The sequence below is a fragment of the Acomys minous genome (genome assembly GCF_964271855.1).
Source record: "Acomys minous genome assembly, chromosome: 20".
Taxonomy (NCBI): domain Eukaryota; kingdom Metazoa; phylum Chordata; class Mammalia; order Rodentia; family Muridae; genus Acomys; species Acomys minous.
This window is the reverse complement of record NC_140502.1, coordinates 8226230-8243161: the sequence shown is the minus strand read 5'-3', so window position 1 is coordinate 8243161 and position 16932 is coordinate 8226230. Positions and strand designations below refer to the sequence as shown.

Sequence of the window (16932 nt, the reverse complement as noted above, 5' to 3'; positions counted from 1 at the left end):
CAGAGTTTCCTCCCCACCACAGGCTGTGTCTCTGCCACACCCCCCGCCCAGGGCTCCCCCGCGCCTCTCTGGGGACCACAGAACACGTGTGTTAGCCACCTCAGCTGTGAGGCCCCAGCCTCCACCCTTGCGTGTGTGTGTGTGTGTGTGTGTGTGTGTGTGTGTGTGTGTGTGTGTGTGTGTGTTGTGGGGGGGGGGGGTCCCAGGAGTCCAGGTCCCAGCTCTTACCTTGACATTGCAGGCCCTGCTTTCCAATGCCCCTAGAAGAGTCAAGAACCTAAGGTCAGTGCAAAAAGGGGTACCCGGGCCCTCCCACCTTTGCAAGATATAGGTGTGCGGCTTCCCAGGTATTTAAATTCCAGTTTCGTTCTCCTCGATCCCAGAAATTCTAATTCCAGGTCCTTTTCTCTTGGACCTTGGAATCCAGCTCCCGCGCCCTCCTCCCTCAGACCCAGGAAACCAGACCCCTAGGCTTCTCCCCCAACCTCCGCGACCCATCCTAAACCTTAAGTACAGGAGTGGGAGCTGCAGCACCTCTCTGCTCAATCGTTGGGGGGGGCAGTGTGATATGACTGCTCCCCCAAGTGCCCTCTTCCCTCAGCCCTCTCCGCCAGCCCGCTTCCCTCACCAGATAAAGTCGGTACAGTGGCTGCAGAAGGTTGGCTGCTTGAAGAAACGAGCGGTGAACTTGTGGCTCTTCACCTCGTGGACCACCTTCTGCCTCAGCGCCCCTTTTCTGCAAAACAGGGGTCGGGGTCCCCCCTCTGAATCGCCTCCGCCGGGGCCCAGACCCGCCATGGCCCCAGGAACGCAGCAGGGATCACGATCTGGCCCCTTTTCTGAGGAAACAGGTGGACGGGGAGGCGGAAAGGAGGATTCCGCAGACTCGGAGACGGGAAGGACAGGGGCGAGGCACCTAACGGTGCGCAGCGCAGGGAAGAAGGCAGCGCCCCGGCACCGGCTGCACCAAGGGGGAGCAAGCGGGTGGGATCAGAACAGAAGGCAGAAGGACCGAGGAGCCGCAGGCACTGGCGGCGGCGGCGGCTGCGGCCGGAGCTCGGGCTCGCGGCACCTGCTGAAATGTAGAAGTCGGGGGTGAGGGGTATTGGGGGGGGAGGCGTTGCCATGACGACCAAGGGGCGTGGTTTCATCTTAAAGGTGCCCCCCCACCCCGAACAGATGCCCCTCCCTCCTTTCCACGTGCGCACACCCATTCCGCAGGCTGTATGCAGGGAGGGGACGTCCTCTGAGCCTTGTCCACCCCCTTTCTCCCAAATACATTCCAGTCTGTCATCCTAGCCCCGACACCCATCTTCCTCCCCCACTTAGTTGCATGGGTAGGTCTTGACAGGCTCTTGAATCTGGCGTAGATCTGTGTGTCTCTGGTCATATTACTCTTCTAGTCAAGAAACTTTGTGTTCAGTGTGAGGACTTCCAGATGGTCATTCCTCCAGCTCGTTATCGCTCTCATAGCCTCTGGGCTTGCTTCGCCTCCCTCTGGGTGTGTCTCTCTTCAGATGCCTTCTCTTTCCTGCCTCTCTTTTCCTCTTTCTCCGCTCCTGTTTTCTCGCTCCAATTCCCCCCTCTCTGCCTCTCTCCTTTTCTTACTCACATCTCTCCTCACGCCCCACACGGCGCCCTGGAAATGTTTTCGTTTCCTTTCCTTTCCTTTCCCCTTCTTCGCTAATCTGTGTTGCACAATTCACCTCTGCCACTTAAATTCAACGTTTCCCGACGTCCGCCACTCTCTGCTTCTGTATTTCTCCCTCTTCTGTCGCTAGGGGATGCTCTCTCTGAATAGTTGCCTGTCCCTCCTTCCCTGTACCTCTTTCCTTCTGTCGATTTCTTTCTGACCCACTCGGGTTTTTGCTTTTGGCCCTGTGACCGTCTATTGTCTCGGGAGGATCCCTCCCCATTCATTGTGACTCTCTAAGTGGTCTCTTCTCCTTCCTTGTCTCCCTGGGAGTCTCTTATCTCTGTGACTGTTTCTGGGCGTTTCTCCCTTCTCTGTGTCTCCCTCTGACTGTCTCCGGGGAATCTCGACCCTCCTCGGTGCCTGTGACCGCCTCCTCTCTGTGTGTCTCTCTTCTCTGCTTCTCCGTGACTCCTGTCTAAGGGTGGTCTCTCCACCGTGACTCTCCCTCACGGTTTTCCATCTCTGGGGGTCTCTCCTTTATCGGAGTCTCCCTGTAATTCTCCATCGCTGAGGGCCCTCCCCCTCCGTATCTTCCTGTGACTCTGTATCTTAGTGTGAAAGTCTTTCTTGATTCTGGATCTCCCCGTGTCTCGGGGGTCTCTCGTGTTTCCCTGTGACTCTCCACCTGGGGGCGTCCTCCGACTCTGTCTTTCCCTGGGATTTCCTGTGCACACGCCCAGGTTTCCTCCCCTGAGTTCCTCCCCCCCACCCCCCCACCCCCACCCCAGGACACGCCCAGCGCAGTGCCTTTCTCCCAATTCAGGCGCTCCAATTAATACATTCTGGCAGGAAGCTGTTTTGGGGAACCCCAGCCCGCCAGAAGGCTTGTCGAGCTCAATGCACTCTGGGACTTAGAGTTGAGGCCCTCGTGTTAGGCTATTCATGGGGCGCAAGAGAGAACTACTCCTCCCGGCGTGCCCTGCCCGTCAAGGTGGACACGCCGGCGGCACGCCTTCTGTGCGATTTTGCTTTGTCCATCTTGGGGTCGGGCTTTCAGAAGATGTTGGGGAGGTAGAGGAATTAGAGTCAGTCTCCAAGCACCGTTCTCTGAACTCTGAGTTCCTTGCCCACCCCGCAAGCTTTCTGTGGTTCCCTGAAGAAACGGGAGGGAGAACACGAGGAGTACAGCTTCTTCCTCTGCGGCTTTTCCGAGTTAATACAGCAGATCACTGGATGCTACAGCTGTTTTTTGTTTTGTTTTGTTGTTTTGTTTTTAAACAGGGGCGTGCGCACCTTTAATCTCAGACAGATGCGGAAGGATCACTTGTGAGCTTGGTGCCAGCCTGGTCTGCATAGCAAGTCCCAGACCAGCCAGGACCACACAGTGAGAATCTGTCCGAAAAATATAAATCAAAGGGTCTTACGTATTTCTAGCTGACTCCAAACAAGCCAGGTAATCGAGGATGACCTACTGTTACCTCCCCCAGGAGCTGGGTTCCCGGGCATGCATGACCCTAGCTGGGGGTGAAGGTGGGGGGAGGGGTGTTGAGGTGCTGGGGGCTGAACCCGGGGCCTTGTGTGTGCCAGACAAGCACTCTGTCAACGGATCCATACCCCCACCCCAGTGGCTGTTCTTTCTGGTGTCTTCCGGAAAAGCTATTCTTGAACTCGGTAGGGGAAGGAGTCGGTGTGATGGCCTCCTGAGGCTAGGGATTGATGTGGATAAGTCTTGGTAGACACTAAAGAAATAAGACTTTTTCTCACCCCCGTGAGTGCGTAGCCTCGCTGGCCTTTCTCCCACATACTTCCTGTTAGGTCGCAAACGTGGGACAAGTGGCTGAGTTGCCTATTTAGCATATCCAAGAGGACCTGTTACAGAGTGTGGCTGGCACGCCCCACCCGCTACCCTAAACTTCTTCAGTCCAGGGGCTGGCTGCTCTTCCTCCCCTTGCTCTTCCCTGTATAACCCAGCCATTCTGGTTCCCCACTCCTTTATTTTTTTTTTTCCCTACCCTTTACCCTCTTAGTCTCCTGGGTGTCCCCTCTCCCTTCCCAACTCCCCTCACATGCCCTACCATAGAGTCATAGTCACTGCGGACTCTCCCAGATGTCACTGACTCTGGCTTTGCTCCGCCCCCTCCCTTTTATCTACAATAAACCTCCTCCACCATACCTAGAGCAAATCACGTCCTTCCTGTGTTATTTTTATTTTTGCTTTTTCAAGGCAGGGTTTCTCTGTGTAACCTTAGCTGTCCTGGACTCGCTTTGTAGACCAGGCTGGCCTTGAATTCACGCAGATCTGCTTGCCTCTGCCTAAAGGTGTGCACCCTACTTCGGGCCTTTCAGGGTTTGGCTTCTTTTTTTGGGCAGGGGGGAGGGTTGTTTTTTCTCACTTCCAACTTTGCAATGTTTTCCAAGTTGCTTTTGTGTGGGTACAGGTGCAAAAAAAAGGGATCTGTGACCCTGAAATTTGTGTGTCCGTTATGTGTCTATGTGTGGTCTTGGAGGCTGGAGGGTGTTAGTGGTTTTAACCTCTGAGCTATCTCTAACACTGGAGTTGTGAGCTGCTGATGTGGATCCCATGGACTGAACTCAAGCATTTTTAACTGCAAAATCACCTCTTCAGCCCCAGGAAACTGTATTTCTGGATTGCCAAAGGGGTATTTTTCCGCCTTAATCTCTGTGTGTTGCTAGGGACAGGCCTGCCAGAGCCCTGTTCGTGCTAAGTACTCTCTCTCCCTGTGACCTGCTTGGCAAGCCATGGTGGCTGCTATTGGTACTTTCATATCTCTCCTAGCCAACCCCCCCCTTTTTTTTTAATTATAAAAAGTGTCTATGTGAGTGTAGGCATGAAGGCCACAAAAGGGATCACCGGTCACTGTCCTTCACCCTGCCTATTCACCTGAAACAGGAAGTCAGCAGGCCCCAGAGATCCTTTGTTGTCCCCACCCCCCACCCCACCCCACCCCCCACCATAGGGACGTTGCATCCATCTGGGATGCTTGTTTGATGGGTACTGGATGCAAACCCTGCCTCTCATGAAGCCAAAGCACGAGCCTTTATCCTCCCTCTGAACCTCTAGTGGGCTAGGCTATGCAACTCAGTTGGTGAAGTCTTTGCCTAGCATGTGCCAAGCTCTGGGTTCCATCCCAAGCCCAGCAGAAACTGGGTGTGGTGGCATTGGAAGAGGTAGGCCCTTCTTCTTAAAGTTCTCCTTGGCTACAGAGTGAGTTTGAGGTCAACCTCAGGTATGTGAGACTGTCTCAAAAGCAGGGGGGGAAAAGCGTGGTGGCGCACACCTTTAATCCCAGCACTCTGGAGGCAGAAGCAGGCTGATGTCTGAGTTCGAAGCTAGCCTGGTCTACAGAGTGAGTCCAGGACAGCTAAGGCTACACAGAGAAACCCTGTCTTGAAAAATCAACAACAACAACAACAACAACAACAACAACAACAACAACAACAAAAAGGCAGGGGGTGAGGAGGAGGAAGATATCCAGACTCTGCTACTGTTTTCTGAGGAAGCCAGGTTGTCTTAGTCCCAACCTCATTCTGACATCAAACTGAAAAATCCGAATCTCATCTGTCTTGGAGCCCTCCCTCCCTCCTCCCTCCCTCTCCACTCCTCCCTCCCATCAAACTGAAAAAATCCCAGTCTCATCATCTTGGAGCCCTCCCTCCCTCCCTCCCTCCTCTCTCCCCACCCACCCACCCTGAGATAAGAAAGCATGAGTCTTCCTGTTCTCTTTATATTGAGTTGTTTTTTTTTTTTTTAAAGAACTTTATGGATGTTGGGAGTGGGAAGGGATGACTGACAGCAGGAGCTATAGGAACCAAAAGCTCCAGAAAATTAAAAAAAATAAAATATATATTTATACATTTATATATATATATATATATACCAAGTAATGCATGTGAGTCCCAGAGAAGCAGAAAGCAGCAAGAAGCAACTAGCACACACAAGCCATTCCAATCCTGATAACCCCACCCCCCCCAAAGAAAAGGTATTTAAGAAACTTCCCTTACTTAGATGGGGCTATATAACTGGGGTGTAGCAGCACACCTGTAATCTCAGCACCTGGAAGGTAGAGATGGGAAAACCAAGTGTTCATGGGCAGCCTCAGCCACACTACACAGTTAAACTTGAGACCAGCCTGGCCTATGGAAGACCACCTCAAAAGTTATTTAAAAAATAAAAACCAAAACAAAACAAGACAAAACCCCCAGAACTTCTTAGTTGTTTTTGTCTTCGTGTTCAGAAAAAAAGAAAAAGAAAAAGAGGATAGTAGAGCCTTTAAGGCCGGCAGAGGGCAATTTTCTTCTCATCCCTGCTAAGGCAGGCCATGCTATTTTTAACACTGAGATAGGAGGCCCACCGTTACTGCCCCTCAGAAATACTTCAGAGTTGTCTCCAAGACCACGTGGGTGTTTTTGGTGAGTTTTTGTTTGTGTAGCACAGAGAATAATTCAGGAAGAGGTATCCATCCTTTGCTTCATCTAGGATAGCCTTTAGGGCAGTGGGCTTTGGTAAGCCTGGTAAAAAGTTCTAGAGCCAATTTGAGGCAAAGCTGAGTGACAGGTAGAGGCAGAGACTGCATAATGAACTCCTGGCCACTGGAAATCACTCACCTCCAGGATTTTTGTTTGTTTTGAATTTGAAAGGTGCACTACATGGCCTGCTCCCCAACCCCTTTAACACGTAACACATACATACTGACTAAGGCACAGCTAAGGCAGGCAGGCAGGCATGCTTTGGCAATATGGCCCCTAGAGGCCCATGGGGTGAAGGACTGCAAAGGAGTGTGGGTAATTGCAAAAGAGTGTGGGATGTGTGGGGCCAGCACCTTTGAAGGGTGAGGGAGAGAAAACAAGAATTCTGAGGGCTCCCGGGAAAACAGGCAGGTTGCAAAATGGACAGGAAAACAGTAAAAGAAAGGTAAATAAAAGAGGTAAAAGAGGGCTGTGGAGCCAAAACTCAAGGGCAAAACAAGGTATGGGCAGACATACTGGAAGAGGAAAGGTAAGAAAGAGATGAAGCCGGGCAGGGTGGCGCACTCGGGAGGCAGAGGCAGACGGGTCACTGTGAGTTCGAGGCCAGCCTAGTCTACAATGTGAGTCTAGGACAGCCAAGGCTACACAGAGAAACCCTGTCTCAAGGGGGTTAAAAAAAAAGCATGAAAGAGACACGAAAAGAGGACAGGGAGACTATACATATCCAACAGGGAAGAGGAAATGGGAGAGGACACATGGAGGAGGAAAGAGGACATGGTACCAAAAACTCGGGTATCAGGTGAAGAGGCTGCAGGGAGGGATGCTAAGGGAGCCCCTGGGCAACCTTAGACCTTGACAAACACCAGCCGGGTGGAGTACACCAGATCAGACACATAGGCCAGCAGGTTGACGCCCGTCAGGATGGCCACCGCCAGCCGGCGGTCCCAGAAGCACACCGAATGGGGGTATGTGTTAGCACAGCTTGGATCCATGGACCGCCGGGGCTGCCCATTGTACCTCTGATCAAATTGGTAGAGGGGCCAGAGGACAATGGCAGTGGCATAGAAGAGGACAGACAGTAAGGCCAGGCCTGACAGGAAGGTGGGGAAAGGGATGGGCAACATGTTGGTGCAGTCCCCCAGGTTGAGCAGGATGGTCACCGCCGCCAGGATGAAGCAGATGGCATAGACTGCCACACACCACTCCAGGGCCGGCTTGTGCTGGTACAGGGACGGCTCGCTGATGAAGGCAAAGATGATACAGGCTATGAAGGTCTCAAAGACCTTGAGCAGCCCCGGCACGGTAGCCATGTAGCCAGTGATCTCACCGGGCCTTGCACGGGTCCAGGCCACTTCCGTGGCATAAGCCAAACAGGCGATGCAGGAGAAGGTGGTGGCGGCGATGGCGTGGTCCCGCGAACGTCCGTGAGGCATGAACTGTACGTAGGTGGTGGGGTAGATGATGGACGAGGACAGGCAGAAGAGGGCCGCGTAGCAGGCGTAGGTGATGGGGAAATTCCGCCATGACAGGGGAAAGTGGGTCTGAAGTCCACCTAATTCCACAATCAGGATGACCAGGGTCATAGCAAAACAGAAACACCAGGTGAACATGGACCAGTTACCCATGGGCCCCGTCCAAGCACCCACACTGGCCACCAGCGAGAAAGCCACACAGGTGCATGTTAGCTGCAGGAGGCGGAGGAGGCCCAGGGGCTGGGTCAGTGCCCGAGGGGACCCCACCGTGGTGGAAGACGAAGTCGTTGTGGTTGTGATAGTTGTTCGGGTTACTGACACCGGCATGGCTGAAAGAAAAAAAAAACCAAAAAACAAAAAAACAGCGTTTGGATAAGGTATCATATGAGGAATGCAGGCACCCAGCCCCCCTCAGTCTTGGAACAAATGAATTCCTGGAATTCTGAAAGGGCTGTGTTTCAAAGCACGGAACTCATCTATAAACTATAAAGATGAGTCGGTCACCTAGATTCTAGGCTCCTCTGGTCTCTACCCAGGGGAGAACTCAAGATACCCAAGGTGATATACTTCTTGCTTTTTTTCCCCCCTGGGAACTCAGCAACCTACCCAACTGGAGGATGGTTGGCCAGTGCACACCTCAGTGGATAAAAAAAAAAAATCTTTGTTGCTGTGCTCGAAAAGCTGACTTGGATCCTTGGGACCCACCTGGTAGTAGGCGGGAACCAACACCTACAAGCTGACTTGGACCTCCTCCTGTGCACGTGGGACCCACCCCAACCATGCACCTGCACGACTGTGGTCTTGGGGATGGGGCTCAGTTGAGGAAGGCCTGGATCAGATGCCTGCACTGCATAAACTAGGTGCAGATGTGCACACCGGGGATCTTAGCATCTGGGAGGTTGGAGGTAGGAGGATTACTGTGAGATGGGAGGCCAGCCGGGGTTACATAGACCAGTTTGGGCAACAGAATGAGATTCTGCCTTTAAAAAAAACAATACCTTATGAGCATGTACAGGGGGAGGAAGTCCCCATCAGCCACAGTCATAGGGGAGGGGAGTAAGGGGAAAATGGGAAGGAGGGAGGAAGGGGAGGATACAAGCGATGGGATCACTATAGAGATGTAATAAGAATAAATTAATAAAATATATTTAAAACAAAACAAAACAAAAAAACAAGGACAGCCAAGGCTATGCGGAGAAACCCTGTCTTTAAAAAAAAAAAAAAATCAACGAACTGACAACAACAAAAAACCCCCCTAGCAACGGAGAGATTATGGCCTAAAATCCTGCCTGTATGTCACTTCCTCCTATGTGTGACCTAGGGCTTTACCCCATAGGCACAAAGTTCCCCTTTACCCTACAAGTCAGTCATTTCTAACTTCTCCATAGCCAAGATGCCAACTTCCTCACACTTTAGGCCCCATGAATAGATTTTTTCTTCTTTTTTTTCTTTCTTTTTTTTTTTTTTTGGTTTTTCGAGACAGGGTTTCTTTGTGTATTCTCAGCTGTCCTGGACTCGCTTTGTAGACCAGGCTGGCCTCGAACTTACAGCGATCCACCTGCCTCCGCCTCCCGAGTGCTGGGATTAAAGGCGTGCGCCACCACACCCGGCTAGATTTCTTTTATGTAAGAGCAACAGAGACACTAGCAGCCCCTACACAACCAATATCCCAGCCTCTGTTCCAGCTCCCACTCCTAGCCACAGCACCGGACCTCGTCCATCCTTCTAACCACTCCTCTCCCAGAGATCTCAGACCTGGACCATCACATTTTCTTTCTTCTCCCCCTTCAAGCCTCACCCATTCCCCCCCTAATGCCCTCCTCCGGGCCTGGAAAATTAAAGACAGCTCAGTTTCTTCTTTCCTATGGCCGAGCCTATCACTTCCTCCAGGGACCCAGCTAACAGGTACCTCAAGTTCAGGAAAATTTAACTCTTTTACAAACACACACACACACACACACACACACACACACACACACACACACAGACCCATTCCCACTGTTCAGTGGCTCAGCTCCACCCACTGAAATCTCTGGTTGAACCTCAGCCAGGCCTTCTAGTGTCCCATGTGGCCCACACACACGAGTAGGACTTAACATCTTTTTTTCCACCGACAAACCACAGTTTCTATCTCCTGGTCCTGGAGACTGAGGACTAGGCCCAGATGCCGGAGCCTTCCTCAGGATCCTAACTGGCTGATGCCCCTAAATATATAGGGAGGTGGTTCCCAGATCCACTTTGTTTTTGCTACTGTCGGTTCTGTAGTTATTTCCTCTGAACTGAAACATCAACGGCTGGAGAGAAGGAGGTTCAAATGACTCAAAGCCATAGAGATTTGGGCCAGCTGGACGGCTCAGTGGGTAAAGCCGACACACACACACACACACACACACACACACACACACACACACACAATAATTAACACATTAGAAAGGAACACCAGTGGTACGTAGTGGCACACACCTTTAATCCCAGCACTCGGGAGCCAGAGGCAGGTGGATCTCTGTGAGTTCGAGGCCAGCCTGGTCTACAAAGCGAGTCCAGGACAGCCAAGGCTACACAGAGAAATCCTGCCTCGAAAAACCAAAAAGAAGAAAAAAGAAACACCATGAGAACCTCAGAACACACTCAGAAAGTTACAAGGCTATGTATGAGGTCCCCTCTCAAAGCGGAAGGCCTCCTCCGCGGGAATATATGAGCAGAGAGTAATTCAGAGAAAGACAGGAAGGCTCTTCAGCCCAGATACGCTGCAGTGCACTCTAGGAATGAATCTTCAACCATGCTGGGGTGGGCTTTCTTTCTTTCTTTTCTTTTTCTTTCTGTCTTTCTTTATTTATTTTGGTTTTTTTTTGAGTCAGGGCTTCTCTGTGTAGCCTTGACTGTCCTGGACTCACTTTGTAGACCAGGCTGGCCTTGAACAGCAATCTGCCTGCCTCTGCCTCCCGAGTGCTGGGATTAAAGGTGTGTGCCCCCCACCACCCCGGCTCTTTTCTTTTTCTTAATTTAAGTTGTTGGGTTTTTTGTGGGTTTTTTTGTTTTTTGTTTTTTGGTGGTGGTGTTCTTTTTTTGTTTTGTTTTTTGAGACAGGGTTTCTGTGTGTTATCTTGGCTTTCGTGGTCTCACTTTGTAGACCAGGCTGGCCTTGAACTCACAGTGATCTGCCTGTCTCTGCTCCCCTGAGTGCTGGGATGAAAGGCCTGCCTGACCATGACCAGCTTGGAGTGGGCTTTTCCGTGATGCCTATGCCCCTGCAAATATACCTAGTCAACTCATGGGCTGCACTAGGGCTAACTTAGGTTTCTTTGGTCTATCATCCTTGTTTGTTTGTTTGTTTGTTTGTTTGTTTGTTTTTCAAGACATGGTTTCTCTATGTAGTCTTGGCTATCCTGGAATTTACTATGTAGACCAGGATGGCCTTGAACTCATAGAGATCCGATTGCCTCTGCCTTCCGAAGGCTGGGATTAAAGGTGCCCGCCCATCTGTAATCCCATGCTGTGAGATGCACGTAAATTATTCAGAATTTCTCCCCCAAGAAAAGCCAGGCTAAGGTCGGGCCCATGGAAAGACAGAAGGGCAGGCCTTAACCTCTGGAAGCTCACACTGTTCCAGAACAGCTCCCAAAGTACACGGGAGCCAGCTCCTGGATACAACTTCTAAAGGCACATAGATGCCTCTGACTCCATCCTCTGGAACCCTACCAGGCCCCTCTTCTCTCTAGGATCTAGGAATCCAGGCACCATTCCCCTCCTCCTTCACACCCAGGGATTCAGGCCTTAGCCCTCTCCTCCCGGGGATCCAGCTCAGTGTTCCTAGCCAAACTCCCGTAGTTACACCCAGGAATCCCCAAGCTCTTCTGTCATAGGCTCAGTTCGGTTTCCAGGCACTCTGCTCTTGGCACACCACGACTCTTAAATCTTCCTCCCTTGGACTCCCCTCCCTCCCCGCCCCCCCCCCCCAGTCCGGATTCCCAGCACATTTCCCTTAAAGTTGGACACCGCCCCCGCCACCGCCCCCGCCAACCCCGCCCCCTAAGCCCGCAAGCCCTTTACTCTGTAAATTCAGCCCGTAGTCCCGCAATTCTCACTCAAGAGCTAGGAAACTGGGGCGCCACTAACAACACTCACCTGCTGCCTTGAAGGACTGCAAGGAGAAAGTTCCGGCTGCCAAAGCTACGATCGCACACCTGGAAAAGGCTGATCAGAAGCCCTGGAGGAAGAGAAAAGGCAGTCAGGGTGGAACTCAGTTCTCCCTCGCAGCACCCTTGACCCCTGGAGCCCTAGACGCTACAGCTGGGACATGTTTCCCCGGTGGAGACGCATACTTGGCGGCGAGCCTGGGGCCGAGGGCGCAGAGGTTGCCTTGAGGAAGCACCACCCCCTTCTCCTTCCTCTCCTAGGACTTGCTGCGTGGGCGGGGGTGGGAGCAAATGTGGACGAAAGGACCCGCCCTCTGGCCTCTGAGAGGAGCGTGAGTGATGTTAACCTAGCCTAGCCCCAGCCTAGCAGTTTGGGGAGGGAGATCCCTGGGCGGTGGTTGTAGGGGGCGGGAAACCCAGCCGGGCCCGGCGTCTACGCTCCTTATAAGGGCTTCAAGTCGCCTCAGCCACGTTAAGTTTGGCAGGCACCATGAGGTGGTGCCAAGACTCCCTCCGCCACCCCCACCCCCCACCCCCGCCCCTCTCCTAGCGGGATACTCTAGCTAGAGAATGGAGGGGAATCCTGGGTTCTAGGAGGGGGCGGGAGAGCTCGACTGATGGTCCCTTGTAAAGTGTGCGTTCATAGAGAAATCCAGTCTCGAAAAAAAAACCGAAAGAGGGGGGCTGGGGGGGGGAGAAAGGGAGGGAGGGAGGGAGGGGGGAGAGAGAGAGAGAGAAGTGAGTTGGGAGTCAGACAGAACTGACTCCCAGAAGTTGTCCTCTGACCTCCACAAGGGCTCTGTGGTATGTGTGTTGCCCCACCCGCTGGAAAAAAAAAAAAAATATATATATATATATATATATATATATATATATATATATATATATATATATATATATATATAATCTATTTTGAGACAAGCTTTTGCTATGAAACCCTCGCTGGCCTGGCCTTGAGCTCATAAGAGATCCTCATGCCTCTGTCTCTCGAGTAATGGAATTATGAATTTAAACTTTTTTCTTTCTTTCTTTCTTTCTTTCTTTCTTTCTTTCTTTCTTTCTTTTTTTTTAAGTCCTGACTCCCTCCAAAAAAACGGGATGAGTCTGACCTGGTAGAGCAGGTCTGTTATCTCCAACATCCCGGTAGGCCTCCAGGGTCATAGAGGGAGTTCTAGAAGGAAGATGGTGAGGTAGGTGGACTATGTGACTAACATGTGAGAGGTCCTGGGTTCAACTCCTAGTACAAGGTGAGAATGACGCTTTTTGAGAGCTGACTCCCTTAAAACTCCTTAAATTCCTCTTGCTGAGCTCCAGGGCACACAGCTTCCCTGGCTCCAGGCTAGAAAAACTCTGAGCTGAGTTGGAATTCTCCCTGGGAACTAGAGAGACTAGGCACGCACAGTAAATGTAGGTACCCGGGTTAGTGCACCTGGGAGATGCCACCGAAAGGCAGAATCCCCCCAGTTTCCACCGAGATCTGTTACTGGGTAGCCAGGCCTAGCCTGACACCCAGCGCTATGGCCACTGGTTGCCTTTGATCCCAGTACTCAGGAGGTAGAGGCAAGTGGATCTCTGCAAGTTCAAGGCCAGTCAGGTCTCCAACAGTGAGACAACCAAGGCTATGTATATTTATTTTATTAAACATAAAAAATAAAAATAAAATGGACCGGACATGGTGGCGCACGCCTCTAATCCCAGCACTCAGGAGGCAGAGGCAGGCAGATCGCTGTGATTTCGAGGCCAGCCAGGTCTACAAAGCGAGTTTAGGACAGCCAAGGCTACACAGAGAAACCCTGTCTTGAAAAAAAAAGGGGGGGGGAGGGAGCTATTGTCCCGCCACAGACACTAGAAGGAAAAAGGGGAAGCATAATTCTTTCCGGGAGGAAATTTGGTTAGGAAAGACGTAATGATAGAAAGGAAGACCCTAGGAGAGGTAACGGCCCTGCAGGACGGTCCAGAGGGACACCAGCACCATTTGAGGTTAGCGCTCAGGAATGCTCAGCCCAAGACCTAAGTGGGATCCGCCCCTTGAGCTTCCTCCTAGCTCTCGGTCCAGTCTCAGGGCCACACCCAGCACCCCTGCTACCCTCCCCCCAGCCACACTCCTGATGTCATCCATCACTCCACAGACTCGGGTACAGCCCAGGTCAGGCACTCGGCCACGCCTCACACCAGTGGAGGGCAGGAGTGGGGGGCGCGGGGAGTTGGGGGGGGGAGGACTCAGCCTTAAGCCTTCAGAGCTTCCCAGCTCCCCACCACACTCCTAGCTCCCCTTGTGGGCCTCTGTGAAAGGTCTTCTCCCGTCCTGAGCTCCTCTGGGGCACCAGGTACAAGCCCTAGCAGCATCCAGGTACCCCATCTCGTCTCAGAGTCAGGGAACTATTCTCCATGTCTCCCAAGTCCTCAGTCCACGTTCAGATCCCAGTCCCTCCTCTCACAAAACAAATTCAGAGCCCCTGCCCTCCTCCGGATTAAGACTCGAATCCAGCTCCCATTCCCCCAAGACTCATCCAAGTCTGGATCCCAGGCCTTTTCAATCAGACATGGAAGTCTAGATTCCCATCCCACTTTTTTTTTTTTTTAAGCCTCAGAGGTCCAAACCAAAGCGGCCTTCCTCAGACCCCACGTGCCCACTCCTCGGCCCCTTCTTTTTTAAACGTATGACCTGTAGGAGCTCTTATGTTCAGCCTTCCATCTTTCCATAGCTCCAGTCCTGGCCCAACTGGAGTGTTTCTAGGAAGTCCAGACATCTGAGTCCGTGCCCACTCCTCCTTCTAGACCCTTCTAGTAGGGATCTTGGACCACTGCTCCTTCCCTTCGGGATCCTTCCATGCTCACCTCTCCAGCCAGCGGCGTCCGCAGCACGAACAAGGACGACAGCTGCAGACCAGAAGGGTCTTGGGGCTGGGTGGAGTTGGCCAGCTGAGGAGCGTGCAAGGGCGGGGCCGTGGGCGGGGTTTGGGCCTGGCTAGGGCGGTGAAAAGGTACTTTCCCTCAGTTCGGGCTATCCCTTGGTCCGCCCCCAAGGCGGGGTTGATGTCACACCACGCCCCCCTTAAGACTAAGAGCGTCTTGCCTCTCAGGCCCTACGAGTGAAGGGGGTGCTGGGCTGAGGTCACCGTTACCGTGGAGACAAAACAGGAAGACACAGCAGCTGGAAGCGTGGGGGCTCCCGGGGGCTATCCCTCCCTGACATAGCTCTAGAAAAGAAAAGAAAAAAAAAATCTCCAGGGCTGACCCAAGAATGCCGTTGCCATAGATACGTACGTGTTTACGGTTTGTTTTAGATAGGAGTCCCCTACCCCCTCCTCAGCTTGGGTCTCTGCCCCGGTCCTTGTCTATCTGATCACTCCACGCTGACCGGATAAAGGAAATCTTACACATTTAGGCACCAGCAGATTGGGGGCCAGACCCCCTCAGTCAACCGAGTCTGTGGGCTAAGGTCTTGTCTATCTAAGAAGGAAAGAGATTTAGCGTGCCAGGCCTTGAGCTTTTAGGAGTTCCGAGCAAGCCACCTTGACTAGCGAGGCCCCAAGCCAAAAGAACAAAGACAAGATTCCTGTGGTGGTGGGGGGGGGGGCGTCTTCGTAGAGGGGAGCGTGCCAAATCTCCAATTACTCTGTAATGGCGGCATGAGGGCTGCTGGGCCACGTTTCAGAAGATCAGTCAGCAGGGGCGAAAGGATGATGGATAGTCGCTAAATTCCTGGAAACGTGGGGGTCCCAGATTTCTGAGCGATCAGAGGGTTTTTAAAACATATGTGGTAGGTGGTTTGCCGAGTCTCCCCGGGTCTAGATGGGCGAGCTATTTTTGGCCTACATTCCTGCCTTCTGGACAAAGGGAGGGGCTCAGAGTCTTTATGAGGACGGGGCTGGGGCCCGGAGCTCTGGATTCAGGGTTCTACCACAGGGAGGGATTCCATGGACCCCGTAGTGCCGGGAAGGAGTGGGGGTGGGGCGCCAAATGAGGGAAGAGCGCGGGGCTGGGATCTTTTTTTTTTTTTTTTTTTTTTTTTATTTATTAATTTAATGGTCGGATTTGAGGGCCTGAAAAGGACGGGAATGAGCCAAGAGGGAAAGGGAGCTGAAGGTCGCGAAGCTAAAGGGAGCAGAGGGTCGCGATGCTGGCCCCCTGGGCAGGACGAGGACCCGGGGACACCTGGCTCCCTCCCTCCAGGCCACACTCACCCCGCTCGGCCGCGGTCCCGGGCGCGGCCCTGCTCCGTTGCTGCAGGGCGGGGCCTAGTGGCGGCTGCGGACGCCAGGTTCTTCCCCCCTGGCTGCTTCTGGTCGCCTTCCAGGAGGGCTTGAAGAGGCTTAGTGGCCCAGCCCTAGAGAGGAAACAGCGAGCGTCGCGTCGTGAAGCGAGGGGTCCGAAGGGGTCCAGGAGCTCAGAACATCCAGCTACGTGCCCTACGGAGGAGGGAGGAGCTGGAGAGGGGACCTGGGCGCTTGCTTAGTGCTTTGCAGAAGTGGGGGTGGGGACCAAGGTATAAAGATTGGGTGGGTGAAGACCTGCATGCTCACTTTGCATTCTTGGGTAGAGACACAGAAACAGTCGCTCTTTTGCCATCATATGCCCTGAAAAGGGGAGGGTTTTAGTTTAGCTTACACACACACACACACATTTACTTTTGTGTGAAAATGCAAATGTGGAAGTCAGGAGACAACTTGTGGGAGTTTTTCTCCTTCCACCTTGTTGGATTGGGGGACAGGGGGTGGGGTAGGGTGGGGATCCTGGGAGGGGAGGGAATCAAGGTCAGGTCATCCGGTTTGGTTGGCAAAGGCCTATCCATCTCGTTGGCCTATGAAAGGTACGGTTTTATTTGCTTGGTTGGTTTCGGTTTTTTCGAGACAGGGCTTCTCTGTGTGGCTTTGGTGGTCCTGGACCCAGTTTGTAGACCAGGGTGGCCTTGAACTCACAGCGATCTGCCTGCCTCTGCCACCACACCCAGCTTTGAGGAGTAGTTTTTTTCTGTTTGTGTGGGGGGGGGGGGCAGTTGGTTGGTTGGTTTGGTTTGGTTTGGTTTTTTGAGACAGGGTCTCTCTGTCTTAGCCTTGGCTGTCCTGGACTTGTTTTGTAGGCCAGGTTGGCTTCGAACTCACAGCAATCTTACTCTGCCTCCTGAGTGCTGGGAGTAAAGGCGTGCGCCACCACGCCCAGCTGAGGAGTCTGAGGAATAGTTTTTAATATCACCAGC

General features: G+C 52.6%; 2 protein-coding genes across 5 annotated transcripts in view; both read right to left on the bottom strand.

Annotated features, from left to right (window-relative positions):
* Window positions 1-1099, bottom strand: part of PRKCG (protein kinase C gamma) — a 30923-nt gene extending 29824 nt beyond the window's left edge. The window contains exons 1-2 of the mRNA XM_084769961.1: window positions 629-1099; window positions 229-260 (exon numbers count right to left, since the gene is read on the bottom strand). Of these exons, the coding sequence (XP_084626087.1) occupies window positions 229-260; window positions 629-798 (202 nt within the window). The 5' untranslated portion in view covers window positions 799-1099. The remainder of the gene's footprint in view (window positions 1-228; window positions 261-628) is intronic.
* A 4267-nt stretch (window positions 1100-5366) lies between these two features.
* MYADM (myeloid associated differentiation marker) lies at window positions 5367-16150 on the bottom strand. 4 transcript variants are annotated; one of them, XM_084771490.1, is made up of 4 exons: window positions 15920-16150; window positions 14858-14932; window positions 11722-11803; window positions 5367-7925 (listed from the first exon to the last, which is right to left on the bottom strand). In XM_084771490.1, exon 4 carries the CDS (start codon window positions 7921-7923, stop codon window positions 6970-6972), a length of 954 nt encoding a protein of 317 aa, XP_084627616.1. In that variant the 5' UTR covers window positions 7924-7925; window positions 11722-11803; window positions 14858-14932; window positions 15920-16150; the 3' UTR covers window positions 5367-6969. The 4 variants fall into 4 exon arrangements, with proteins under 4 accessions (XP_084627616.1, XP_084627615.1, XP_084627614.1 ...); XM_084771489.1 differs by lacking the exon at window positions 14858-14932; XM_084771488.1 differs by lacking the exons at window positions 14858-14932; window positions 15920-16150 and adding an exon at window positions 14571-14765.
* Between the last annotated feature and the right edge of the window lie 782 nt (window positions 16151-16932).

Coding starts and splice junctions, on each gene's coding strand:
- MYADM (XM_084771490.1), bottom strand. CDS start 7,923: ATGCCGGTGTCAGTAACCCGAACAACTATCACAACCACAACGACTTCG.